This window comes from Nomascus leucogenys, chromosome 16 (assembly GCF_006542625.1).
Source record: "Nomascus leucogenys isolate Asia chromosome 16, Asia_NLE_v1, whole genome shotgun sequence".
NCBI lineage: Eukaryota > Metazoa > Chordata > Mammalia > Primates > Hylobatidae > Nomascus > Nomascus leucogenys.
The window spans coordinates 84,640,789-84,654,859 of NC_044396.1; the positions used below are offsets into that span (position 1 = coordinate 84,640,789).

At 41.6% G+C, this 14,071-nt stretch overlaps 1 protein-coding gene across 3 annotated transcripts in view; it reads right to left on the reverse strand.

Annotated features, from left to right (window-relative positions):
• Positions 1-2,523: 2,523 nt before the first annotated feature.
• The window catches only part of LRRC6 (leucine rich repeat containing 6), a 103,795-nt gene continuing 92,247 nt past the window's right edge, over positions 2,524-14,071 (reverse strand). For all 3 annotated transcript variants that reach the window (XM_003256217.2, XM_030795226.1, XM_030795227.1), the window contains one exon: positions 2,524-4,611. In XM_003256217.2, the coding sequence (XP_003256265.1) occupies positions 4,437-4,611 (175 nt within the window). In that variant the 3' untranslated portion in view covers positions 2,524-4,436. The remainder of the gene's footprint in view (positions 4,612-14,071) is intronic.

Consider the following 14,071-nt stretch of genomic DNA (forward strand, 5'->3'; position numbering starts at 1 on the left):
CTAGTAGTATGGCCGTGAAAGCCTTATGGCATCATTTCCATAGGTTAGAAGCAAGACACCAAGTTTAGCCCAGATTCAAGGTAAGAGGGCAGAGACTCCACCTCTTGATGGAAGGAGTGTCCAGTAATTTGCAGATGTTTTCAGACTTTCACAGTGATAAATACGACAAAAGTAGAAGCCAACACTTAGTCCCATATGTAGCCACTTAAAGACCCTATAGGACAAGCCAGCCACCTGGTGGCAAGTTGATTACACAATAACAATAACAATTCTATTATGGAAGAGAAAGACCCTTATTTTCACTGGAAAATGCACTTATTCTGAACATAAATCTTTCTTCCTTCCCTACAATGCTTCTGCCAAAACCACTATCTGTGGACTTACCTAACAAATGCCATATTCACTGTCATAGTATTTCATGGAGTGTCACTTCTAACCAAGCAACTCAATTTCCAGCAAATGAAGCATGTCAATAGAATGATGCTATAGAATTCAATGAACTTACCTGGAGCAGCTGGCCTGACAGAACAATGAAGTGGCCTTTTGAAGGTTTAATTAAAGTGCCAACATGTGATATAATGTTTTTTGTGGATGAGGTAATGTTCCTTTGGATATAATATAGAATCTGAATCCCCATCCAATATATGGTGCTGTTTCTTTCATAGCCAAGATGCATAGATCTGGGACGAAGGGATGGGAATGAGTATGGCCCGCTCGCTACTGCCCCTACTAATTAACTCGACAACATTTTACTTCCTGCTTCTGGAACTTGGGGCTCTGCTGGTTTAGAGAGATTGGTTCCAAAGGAAAGAGTGCTTTCATCAGAAAACACAACAATGCTGCCTTCTAATTGCAAGTGGAGACAAATCTAGCCATGTTGGGGTCTTTGTGCCAGTGAACTAACAGGCAAAGAAGGAAGTTAGTGTACTGGCTGGGAGATTTCACCATCACAAGAAAATGAATAGCTACTGCTCACAGGCAGTAGGAGAGAAGAGGGAGGGATTTAACTGAAATGCAAATAATTCTTGGGGCATCTTTTTAGTACCTCCAGTTTTGTGTTTATAGTGAATGGAAAACTAAACCGCCCAATATAGATAGGACTGTCAATGGCACAGAATGTGCAGGAATGAAGGTTGGGTTGCCCCATGACGTCAGGAACTACCCCATGGAGGTGCTTGCTGAAGGAAAGGTAACATGAAATAGGTAGTGGAAGGAGAAGGCTATAAATATCAGTTACCAGCTGCAGCCATGTGATCAGCTTCAAAAACAAGATATATGGTAGTGATGGTATTTCTTCCTTGCTTTGATATGAATATATATGTGTGTAAACACACATACCCATATATAAAAATCTGTCTAGTTTTTGGAACACTCTTCCTGCAGATATCCTCCTGGTTTACTGCCTGACAGCTGGATCTCCTTGGGGAAGAACCCTGCTATACTGCCAAAATTTTATTCTATAAATCTTCCTTCTAGCTTTCTGCAAAGGGGCCTGCATTTACGAGGGTGACTGTGCACTGAGAGGAAAGAAACACCCAGACATTTCAGGGATTACTGGACATTGGCTCTGAACCAATGGTAATTCCTGGGGACCCAAAACAACACCATGGTCCACAGTTAGAGTGGACCACATATTTACATCCACATATGAATTTATCTATTTACGTAAATCCCTTCACTTTGTTTCTTTTTTTTCCATTCTAACATAAGATGTGTTAATAGTGGTTAACTTTATATCTCAGTATTTAATTCATAGGATATAAAAATGAGAGCGTTGAGTCCTCTAGAAGAGAAATAACCATCAGTCACGGATGAAAAAGGTCACATCTAGGACTCTGTGTATCTTTTTTGGGAGAGGGATAATGTCCTCGTCTGCTTGGGCTGCCACAAAAAAAGTACCATAGACTGGGTGCTTAAAACAACAGAAATTTATTTCTCCCAGTTCTGGAGGCCAGAAGTCCAAGATCTCCTCCTGACTTAGTGCTATGTCCTCAGATGGCCAGATGGCTGAGAGAGAGCGGTCTCCGGTATCTCTTCCTCCTAAGAACACAAATACCGGCCGGGCGCGGTGGCTCATGCCTGTAATCCCAGCACTTTGGGAGGCCGAGGCGGGTGGATCACGAGGTCAGGAGATCGAGACCATCCTGGCTAACACGGTGAAACCCCGTCTCTACTAAAAAATACAAAAAATTAGCTAGGCGCAGTGGCGGGCGCCTGTAGTCCCAGCTACTCAGGAGGCTGAGGCAGGAGAATGGCGTGAACCCGGGAGGCGGAGCTTGCAGTGAGCCGAGATCGCACCACTGCACTCTGGCCTGGGAGAAAGAGCAAGACTCCATCTCAAAAAAAAAAAAAAAAAAAAAAAAAAAAAGAACACAAATACCAACATGAGGAACCAACCTTCATGATATTATTTAATCCTAATTATCTCCCAAAGGCCCACCTCCAAATACCATCACACTGGGGGTTAGGGCTTCCAAATATGGATTTTGTGAGTACACAATTATTCAGTCCATAACAGATAGAACAGTTTTGTTTGATTAATGGATACTCGTATTAATTTGGTCAAAAGTATAATGTTGCTTTCTCTTTATGTGGAAATTAAATACAGTACTGACAAATGTACATGATTTCCAAGTTGGTAGAAGTTGAGTTCTGTTGGATTATGATACGTCAAGTTGGCTATGCTGGGAACTGTTTTCCAGAATTTCCTTCCCTATGTGGTTCCTGGGTAGAGGCGACCATGAAGAAAGGTGTTATACTCAGTCATCGCCGTCAGTCGCAGTGATGGACAGATGCAGAGGAACCCAGCCTGCTGCAGCTGATCCTTGATCTCCACCACTGTGTGTCTATCCCATCTTTCTTACCGCAGGCCTGCTGATGAAGGCTGACTCCAAGCCCACCCACCAGGATCTTGGCCATGGACCAGAAGGGCAGCAGATAAATAGAGGCAACAATTTCAGCAGCATGATGATTCCCATAGACCTCTCCACAAGCTCCCAGTCACAGTCCTATTTCAGCTTCTCAGATTCTGTACAAGTTCTGAATTGTCTACCTGCACCAATGCATCCTCTTTCAGTTCTCTACCTCTCCCTTCTAGAGCTTCACTACCCAGCTCTTCCCACATTTGTGTCCAATTGCATTCCTATAACCAGTCCCTCATTCTCATCATATTTTTTCTAACTGATGCATTTTAGTTACCTGCCAAACATTAGCAGAGTCTTCCATTGGAAGCCTGTTTAACAGAGAAAAGCCCTGTCTGAAAAAGCACCCATCACCCTTGATCCCCTCACTCTGACTCTCCTTCACAGCCCTGAACACCACCTGACATAGTCTGTGTGTATGTATTTGTCTGCTTTGTTACTACTAAATCCCTGATGAGCAGAGAGGGGGCTAGCACTCAGTAGTTGCTCAATAAGTATTTGTTGAATGAATATTTGGGGAAACTGATTTAAATGTTGCTATATCATGATCACAGTAACAGTAATTTGTCCTACAATGTATGTGAAATATTGAATTCATAATGTTCTAGATAAAGAAGAGGTAAGATATTTAAGAAGTAAAGAAGGAAATAGAGGAGGAGGAGTGGGGTGGGGAGTAAAAAGGTGAAGAAAAAGAATAAGGGGAGAAAAGTAATTGGGGAGGGAGTGGAAGAAGGAGCAGGGAGGAGGAGAGAGAGGAGAAAGGGAGGAGGAGAGAGAGGAGAAAGGGAGGAGGAGAGAGAGGAGAAAGGGAAGAAGGAGAGAGAGAGGAGGCTCTAAATGTATGGCTGACACTGTACTAAGTGCTTTCTGCAGTTTATCTTGAGACAAACCTGTGAGGCAAGTGTTATTATTCCCAGATTATACATGAAGCCACTAAGGCTCAGAGAATTAAAGGACTTGCTGAAGGTCTTTACAAAGTGATTGAGCTGGAATCCAAATATAGAGTGTCTGGTTTCAAAACTCATATTCTTGCCATTATACCATGCCACCAGAGAAAGCATACACATCATGAGAAGGAAAATGGAAATGCTGTTTAAAATAATATTAAAGTATTCCAATTGGGTCTGAAATTACACCTTTAACTTCTAAGCTTGACAAATTTGCTGAAGTACCAACTTAATACTCAGTCCTTTTATCTATGAATTAATACTTTGCATAAGTAGACAGTTCTGGGATTTATAATCAATGTTTTATGCAATAGTTCTATGATCTTACTAAACATTTTCAATACCAACCCTTTATTATAGGTAAATGATGAGTTATAGCACTTAAGACACACATTTTAATTTTAAGCTAGCTTAAGGGTATTACTATGCAAAGTAAGAGTTAAAACACTGGAGTAGCGATATTGACAAATAACTCTGTGTTTATCCCAGGAATAATATGCATATGGTCTCTACACCAACCAAAACTGGACCTGGTGGGTCTCAGCCAATGGCAACGCAGCCAGATGTTTCAAATCAGCGGAGGCACTTCAGGGTTGTCTTCAAAGGTTGGGTCTTCCTCACTTGGTATAATTTTGGGTTCAGGTCGTCTTCTGGGTGTGTGTTTTTTCTCTTGAACTATGTTAGTCACATCAGGGAATGAGTGCTTGCTAGGGTCTACTTCTAGTTTCTCCATGTGCTTGCTTCTACCACAACAAAAAAAGACAAACAGAAACTGATACTACATCATTTAAAATTTCAAAGAGATTCAACTCACCCATCCATTTATTCAGCAAACATTGGCAAGTAATATCCCTGGAGCATAGAAATAAAAGGAGAGAATGTCCCTAGCATCAAGAAGCTTAGAGCCTTGTAGAATCAAGATTCTGACCTGTGGAGAAGAAAAGTTCTAAAAAAACAAAAAAAGCAAAAGTCACTGGGCTTCTGCTAATGCACAGGCAGTTGGAGGAGATGTCACCTGTGAAACTCTACTTCCCTAAGAATTTGTATTTGATAACTGAAATGATACAGTAGGCAAAGCCCTACAGCCAAGATCAATAACTGAATCCTACCAGGCAGCTCTTATTCCTGAATGCAGCTCATCAGGCTTCTGGACCCTCCTGCTTCAGACAATCTAACTTGTAGGGGTTTGGCAGGGGCATCTACATGACAAGTTCAGGTGCATAGCAAAGTGTAGCCCCACCAACCTCTCCTCCCACAAGAACCTGCACCTTCTGCACTCACTCAGTTCTCTCAGCAATAGCAAGCATGAAACAGAAGAAGGGGGCACCTCGGTTGGCCAACGTTCCCAACATCATGGTCAGATAGAAAACTGTAGATAATCAGGTCTCTGAGCTGCATTCCCCGCAATTTTGATTCAATAAGTCTGGAGTTGGGCTCAGTAACCTGTATTTTTATAACGTTTCCTCAAATGATATTGATAATCAGTCAAATTGTTTTGGAATCACTGCACTATTCATTCAAATGTTCATTGAACAGATATATGTTAAATATCTATGATATTCCAGGTGCTGTACAGGCACCAGGGAAACCACGGTCTGTGCAAATAGACAATGTCCCTGGTAATATCTAATAGCACAGTGTAGTGCTCGAACATAGAATTTATGACACTCTTATACACCTGTTTCATTCTTTGTCTGTTTTCATACAATACTGATGTATTTGAAGCAAAGATTTTGTCTTTTTCATCTTTTATCCTAGGCATATGGCTGTATTGAATAAATATTGTTGAACAGATGAAAAAAATATTATTTTTCTATTGGGGAAATAATAAAATTATATAAGAAATTATCTCTGACCTAAAGAAAATCACAGTCAGTCGAATTCAGGAGCTCTAAACTGATGTCCTCAGACTAAGCTCATTCCGTGAACAACCTTTGTCAGGGGAGGAAGGTTCCATTTTCTTTTGAAAGTGTCAACTGTCTATTTTCCTTGCAACCATCTCCCTTCATTTCTGTAATCTGCCTAGCCCTTGAAGTCATTTGAGTTTTTGATCCTTCACACTATTTTGACAAATACACAAGGACCTGCTGAAGAAAAAATACAAAATATACAAAGAATATAAAATAGTATATTCAGAAGCCCAAACAGCATACCATAAACTCCATATGCCACAGGAGGGAGAAGAAATGGAAAGCGGCTTGTGTAGCCTCTGAAGGGGTGAAAGAGGTGGGAATCCGAAGATGCCCTGAAAGATGTGAAGGAATGTGGGTGAGCAGTAAAGGGGGAATTAACGCTCCAAAGAAATGAATGCTCATGTCCTGAACACACCTTCCTCTCAGATACCTCGATGCCACAGTATTCACCGAACCACCTGCCTTTAAAAGAATAGAGTTTCATGGCATCAGCTATGATGCTGCTTATTCTTTTCTGCATAGTCAGTCATCATAAGGTTGGTGGCTGACTGTGCAGAAAACAGTAAACATGGCAGGCCAGAGATGAATATCTTTAGAAGGTAGGCCTGCAAGGTTGGGCATTAGCTGGTAAGCTGTTCCCTACAGCCACATGAAACTTTCCCTAAACAATCAGGGTCGCTCACTATGCCTTGCAATGTGTGCAGTCAATTTGGTTTATGCTTTCCTTCTGGGACTGCATAACATTGGCACCTGCTAGGCAGAGGGTGCCTACCAGCACCCAACAAAACCCTAAGCATTGAATCTCTAATGAGCTTCCCTGATGGACAACATTTCACATGTGTTGTTGCAACCCATTGCCGGAGGAATTAAGCATGTCTTGTGTGACTCCACAGGGAAAGGACTCTTAGAAACTTGCACCTGGCTTTTTCTGGACTTAGCCTTTTGCTGATTTTGCCTCCTATTCTTTTGCTGCAATAAATCTTAGCCATGAGTGTGATTATATGCTGAGTCCTGTGAGTTCCTCTAATTAATCTCTGAACTGGGGGTCATCTTGGGGACCCTCGACACACTGCCTTTTGTTGAGCCCCATGATAAGGCCTTTACTTGTGTCATCAAATCCTCAGACCCAGTGGGAGGACAAGAGGAATAGTCAGCCAAGTTCCCACAGATAAACATAGGCAGAACTAGCTGGGAACTGAATCCAAATCTCTGGTATTAACATCACCCATACTGTTCCTCATAGAAAATTAGGTACCAAACACACAGCATAAAGAGGAGTTTTCTATTCTTGACATTTGGCACATAAGCTTATATCCATCAAAACAAACAGTTCTCCAGGTCAGCATGAATATTGAAACCAATTGTGTTATGACACAGTAAACCCACAACATGCTAGGCCCTCTTTCATCTCATTTATTTCTTGGTAATCAAGAAACAAAGTTCATTACTGCAAGTCAAGAGGCAGTAGAGCGTCTAGGGTAGCTTGCAAGATCCTGGCTCCTACCCGCTAAGCTGTTGGCCCTTGTGAGTTACTCAGCCACTTTGTGCCTCAAAGACCTCATCTTTAAAATAGGGATGACAATGAACATAAGGCCGTTGTCAAGATCAAATGAGTTCGTCCATGTAAAGGACATAGAGAAGTGCCAGAAACACAGCAGGCATTCCGTAAGCGTCAGTGCCATGTAGGAAAAGGGTAGCATCAGTCAATATGTACTAGGATATGGATAAGAGTTGGTTATGAAATTCAGTATGCTTTTCGGCACACATCTTTTAGGTGCCCAGTGCTGTAATCAGTGCTAGGAATTTAAAGATGAGTAAGACATGGTGTGTGCCCATAATCAAGTGAGGAGGACACACACATACTCAGCTATTTTGCACCAGTGTGGCAAGGGCTCTGCAAGTAGGATAAACAAGCCAGGTTGAAGCACAAGGAGACAATCATCACCAAGGCCTGGAAAGAATTACGGTAGGAATCATAGAGTAAGGGAACTTGGCACCTGGCACTGGGGGTGGGGTGGGGGTGGTATTTTCCAAGATTTTGAGGAGGAAGAACATTCCAGAGAGATAACACTGGCAAAAGGTAAGAAAACATTTGTTCTGCTTACTCTTAACCTGTTATCTTCAGAGAGTGAGGTACCCAAGGTGGGGATGGGGGAAGGAGCGGGAGTGTCTGGCCCAGTCCAGTGAGGGTAGAACTGGGTAAGTGAGGGAAGCTTGGATGGCTGGGTAAGGTAATCTGTTGGGGAGGCTGCCTGGAGAAGTGTTTAAGGTAAGACGCGGAAAGTCTTTGGCTTTGTGGCAAGTGCCGGTGCCACAACTCTTGGGAACTGGGGTACCTCGCCCACCACATTTTTCTTTTCACTTTTAGATACTCAAGTAGTAGGGAGTGTGTTTATTTTTAGGAATGTTAGAGACTGATTTCTTTTTCAAGTAAGGGAATGATGTTTAACAACCTATTTATTATATTTAGTGTCGTGTAAATGTAGTTAGAAAACAGAACACTGACACTACTCCTTGTTACTGCCCTGCTGTCTAAATTTCCAATTTTTCTTTAATTGCTATTTGTCACATACAAGACAATGTACCTTCTCTTTCATTGGCTGCTCACAATTCATGTACCTGTTCATTTGATAAGTGTTTACTGAGTACCTACTATGCACACAGTTTGTGTGTGTCCTGGAGACTGACAATGAAAAGCTGTCTTCCTATCCTCAATAACCTTACTAAGTGGATAAAATAATATTATTGTTATTAGCAAAAAGAGATGTTATATAATCATTATTGTACTTAAGCTATATGATGTGTGCCCAAGTGAGACAATTTGACTGACCAAATCAACCCAGTTGTTTTGGTGAATTGAAAGGGATGTGTTGCTGTTTTTAATCATCTCTCAATATAAGTTGGGTATCCCTAATCTGAAGTTCCAAAATCCAAAATGCCCCCAAATCTAAACCTTTTTGAGCACTGACATAATGCTCAAAGGAAATGCTCATTGGAGCACTTCAGATTTTCCAGTTAGGAATGTTGAACTGGTATCATGCAAATATTCCACAATCTAAAAAAATCCAAAATAAAAAACAAGTCTGGTCCTAAGCATTTTGGATAAGGGATACTCAACTTGTATGTTCACAGTCTTATCTGGTGCTCACACCATCACTGAGACCCCCCATCCCTTCCCCCACTTCACTGATACAGATATGGGAGAAGGGAGAGGGGCAGGGGCAGGGGTCCATTAGAAGCTGAAGCTAAGGGTCAGGCTCAGGATTGGGGCAAGCACAGATATTTCATTTATTATGTGGTGATTTTAATAACTTTTTAAGCCTTTTTATTGAGCACAGTACATGTATAGCAAAGTGTCCAAATCATAAGAGTGAAACTTTCATTAATTGAATGCACCGTGGATTAAGAAGCAGAACATTATCAACATTCTAGGAACTCCTACTGTGCCCTTCCAGCCATGATGCCCCCACGAAACCACCATCCTGGGAGCTACCATTTTGCCTACCAAGCTTTCCTTCTTATGGGGGGTGCTAATATGAGGATTTGCTATTTGAAACTCCAGAGTTCATCTGTGACACTCAAGGAAAGGCCAACAGAATACAAAGATGCTAACCTCGGGTCTTAACTGCTAAGCTGCCGAACCACCTATAAAAGCACCTTCTTCCAGAATAATCATTATTTGAGGTAATAAAACATCCTACATTTTTAAGTCTATCTTAGGTATTCTATTACTCATAGCCAAATATATCCTGATACAAGTCATGTCCAAATGTCATCTATCAGTACGTATAGAAATACAGGGAAAAGAATGCCAACATCTCCCTGGGAACCAGGAATCCCACAACCTAATGTAAATCTTTACATAGGCAAATTAGACCAGTTATGACGAAGCTTTTTATAATTATAGTTATCATTTAGTATAGTTATTCAGTTATACAAATAATTAATAATGATGTTAATAACAATAGCCACTGACATTGACATGGCACTTTTTTATTTTTATTTTTTCAGATGGAGCCTTGCTCCGTTGCCCAGGCTGGAGTGCAGTGGTGCAATTTTGGCTCACTGCAACCTCCACCTCCTGTGTTCAAGTAATCCTCCCACCTCAGACTCCCAAGTAGCTGGGGCTACAGGTGCATGCCACCATGCCTGGCTAATTTTTGTATTTTTAGTAGAAACGGGGTTTTGCCCAAAGATGGCCAGGCTGCTTAAACTTCCGACCTCAGGTGATCCACCTGCCTCAGCCTCCCAAAGTGCTGCGATTAAGGGTGTGAGCCACCATGCCTGGCCAGGCACTTTCTAGTTTGGAAAATTTATTCCAAAACAAATGTAGGAAGTTCAAACACCTTCATTATAGTCATTATTAAATAAAGCCCTACTTTTTAATTATTATGTTCTTACTTAAAAGGCTATGATATTTGTGTTTTAAGTATATATCTAAGTTCATCTATTATAATTATTTTGTCCTTGACTTTGAGGAAGAAAGGCCTACCTCATTTGCCAGTATATATCCTGGCTCTCAATAGTAAGCCAAGAACTTAGCCAGTATATTGTTATCTGTGGCACACCTAATTCAGATATTGTGAGGAATAAACTAAATCACAATAGAGGATTTCAATTACTCATGGATCTCTGGAGTCAAAAACAGTGAGCAGCTAAGCCTGGGGCACTTGAGGATCATAGTAATCTCCAAAATAAAGGGGAGAGGGGTCTTTTCACCTTTGTTTTCCCCGCCTTAATGCCAGAGGCCTCTAGGACAGATGCCCATCACTGGTCTTACCCACCACCTGACTGTCAGAAACATCACTTCTAGAATCCAGTAAGAATAGCTAGCTGGAAGACAAAATCAACAGATTTAACATCATGGAAGTAAGCAAGAAAAAAGAAAATGCCTAAAATCAATCACTAAGTGCAAAACACATCAGAGATTCATTCCTTTTATCAAGAAACATAAAGAAAGAACTTTTTTTCTGGTTTCCTAGTAAGCTAGCATATTTGGACCAAAGACTCCCACCTCCCACTGAAAACTTTCTTGAGATCATGAAAGACTTGATAAGATCACAAGGAACTGCAAGGTCAGAAATCAAGGAAAGTGGGAACTCAGAAGGAGGAGCAGAGGCCTGAAGTCACCTTTGCCCTGAGAGCACTTGGGGAGCCCTTGAAGTTGTGCTTTGGTCAATCTGACCTTACAGAGTCTGAAGACAGAGGCCAAGGCCCTGAGCACGCCAGGTGGGCAGTCTAATGGGACACCCTCTCCATAATAAGGGTGCAGTGCCAAAGAGCTTCTCTTGTTTTAAGAGTGAATGAGAAGTAAATGCCCACTGCTCACCTCCGCAAGGCACTTCGAGGAAAGCTGCTTCGGTGGGGCAGAGGAAAACTGAGTTGTCACCACAAGCTAGAAAGTTTACAGCAGCTGTTGGTTAAAAATCTTCAATCTTGAATTTAGATGAAAGTGGTTCCAAATTGGCAGTGTTTTTGTCTGCAGCACATGCCAATGTTCCCTGGCCAAGTACCTCCCAGGCCTCTAAGGAACCACCAGAATATTTTCCTAGGCAGTGGAGTGTGAAGCAAGCTCCCTGTGCACTGGTTACCAGCTTGCCGGAGTCCAGTAAAACAGAACACCCCCATACACCACAGGCTACATGAAGCAGATTTATTACTTATAGACAGGCAGCAGAGGACAACAGAAACCACAGGTGCATGGGGAGCTACACCCCAAGGCTCAGGGAAGCTGCCTGGGAAGCAGATGGCATCTCTTCTGCACATGCCCCACTTGCACCACAGCACAAGGACCCCAGGAAGCAGCCCATCCTAGAGTGTATACCCCTGGACCACATGATCACTGGGCTAAAGCGTTGAAGGACGTATGTTTCCGGAGTGGGGAAGGCAACTGAAACAGAACTGAGGCTATTTCAGCCAGCTCCCTCTTATCTCAAGATGTTGTATTCCCAGCACATTCCACAGTTATTCCTGTGAACTACAACTAAGAAAGTGGGGAGAAAGGGTTGGTCCAAGGTCACTCGGAGAACTGTTTTATATGCAGTAGCTCACGTAAAAAATAAACAACTAGGCCAGGCACAGTGGCTCGTGCCTGTAATCCCAACACTTTGGGAGGCTGAGGCAGGCGGATCACTTGAGGCCAGGAGTTTGAGACCAGCCTGGCCAACATGGCAAAAACCTGTCTCTACTAAAAATACCAAAAAATTAGCTGGGCGTGGTGGCACATGCCTGTAGTCCCAGCTACTCAGGAGGCTGAGGCACAAGAATCACTTGAACCCGGAGGCAGAGGTTGCAGTGAGCCAAGATCATGCCATCGCATTCCAGCCTGGGCAACAAAGGCGAAACTCTGTCTCAAAAAAACAAATAAATGAACAAAAAAGACGACTACTCAAGGAAAAAAAAAGCACGAGAACCAACAGAATTAGCAAGAACAGAAATAGAAATATAAAAACTTCAGATATTGGAATATGAAAACATGAACTATAAAACCACTACAATTACTATGTTTAAATAACATGTCTCAGACTTCCTAGTAAAAGACGGAAAACGAAAGCTTCCCTCTGGACTTAGCAGAACAACAAAGATGCTGCCCTCACTCCACTACTCAACACTATCCTGGGGCCTTTCCCTGTGCAGTGAGGCATGAAGAGGAAATACAAGAGATAAGGATCAATCGGAAAGCAAGCAAGCTGTGGTTCTCTGCAGGCATACAGAACATCTAAAAGAACCCACAGGTACCTTAAAAAAAATCAGAGAGATCAGTAAAGTTGCTGGCTACAAAATCAAACACAAAAGTAGACTACTTAGTGGTGATGGTTGCACAACACTGTGGATATACTAAATGCCACCGAATTGTACACTTTTAAGTGATTACAATGGTCCATTTGAGGTAATGTGTATTTTACCACAATGAAAAAGTAAATTGCAATCTATATACCAGCAACAGAGAAAAAAATAAAATAAATAATACATTTGTGATAGCATCAAAATATCATATACCTAAAAATTAGTAAAACATTAATATGCTTATGGAAAAGTTACAAAGAGATACCAAATAAGATCAAAAAAAGGACAGAGAGACACTAATACTATAAGAACTGTTCTCCCTAAATTGATCTATATGGCCAACACAACTCCAAAGAAAATCCCAGTACATACCTGTGTGTGTGTTTGTATGTGAGTAAAAATTGCTTAGTTGATTTTGAAATATATATGTAAGTGCAAAGGGCTAAAATTAGCCAACTCACTCTTCAAGAAGAATAAGGTGAGAGGACATTTCCTACCAGTTTTAAAACTCGTTATAAGACTATGGAAATTAACGAAGTAGAGCAGAATAGAGACCAGAGGCAAACCCATACAAATGTGGACACCTGGTCTACGACAGAGGTGGCCTTAGTAACTAATGTAGAAAGAATAACCATTTTAATAAGAAACACAGGGACAGTAGGTTGCCCACACTGGGAACAATTAAATTGTCATACTTTAAACAAACTTAATTCCTGATGGATTAGACATTTCCTCAAAGTGTACCTAAATCTGAAAAGCAAAAGTATAAAGCCTTACAACATAAAGGACTACCTTTATGACCTCGGGGCAGGATGGAATTCTAGAACAGAACAAACATAAAATAATTAACCATAAAAAAGTTTAATAATTTTGATTGTTTTAAAATCAAAATCTTCTATTCATCAAATGACACCAGGAAGAGATTAAGAAGGCAAGCCTGGCTGGGTGTGGTGGCTCACACCTGTAATCCCAGCACTTTGGGAGGCTAAGGCAGGTGGATCACAGGAGGTCAGGAGTTTGAGACCAGCCTGGCCAACATTGTGAAACCCTGTCTCTACTAAAAACACAAAAATTAACCAGGCATGGTGGCAGGCACCAGTAGTCCCAGCTACTCGGGAGGCTGAGGCAGGAGAATCGCTTGAACCCAGGAGGCAGAGGTTGCAGTGAGCCGAGATCCTGCCACTGCACTCCAGCCTCCTGCCACTGCACTTGACAAGAGCAAGATTCTGCCTCAAAACAAAAAAAAAAAAAAAAAAGAAAAGAAAAAGAAGAAGAAGAAGAAGAAGGCAAGCCTGAGGTTTTTATAATCCTGGTTCTACCACTTATCAACTTTGACATCTTGGGCAAATGCCACCTCTCAATCTCAGTAAATTAGAAATAATAGCACTTATCTGCAGTGTTATTCTTGAAGATGAAAGACAGACAACACATAGCATCATGTAGCAGAGTCAGCACTCAATAAATCCCTTCGTTTGGAGAAATTTGTGCATCTTCCTTCATTTTA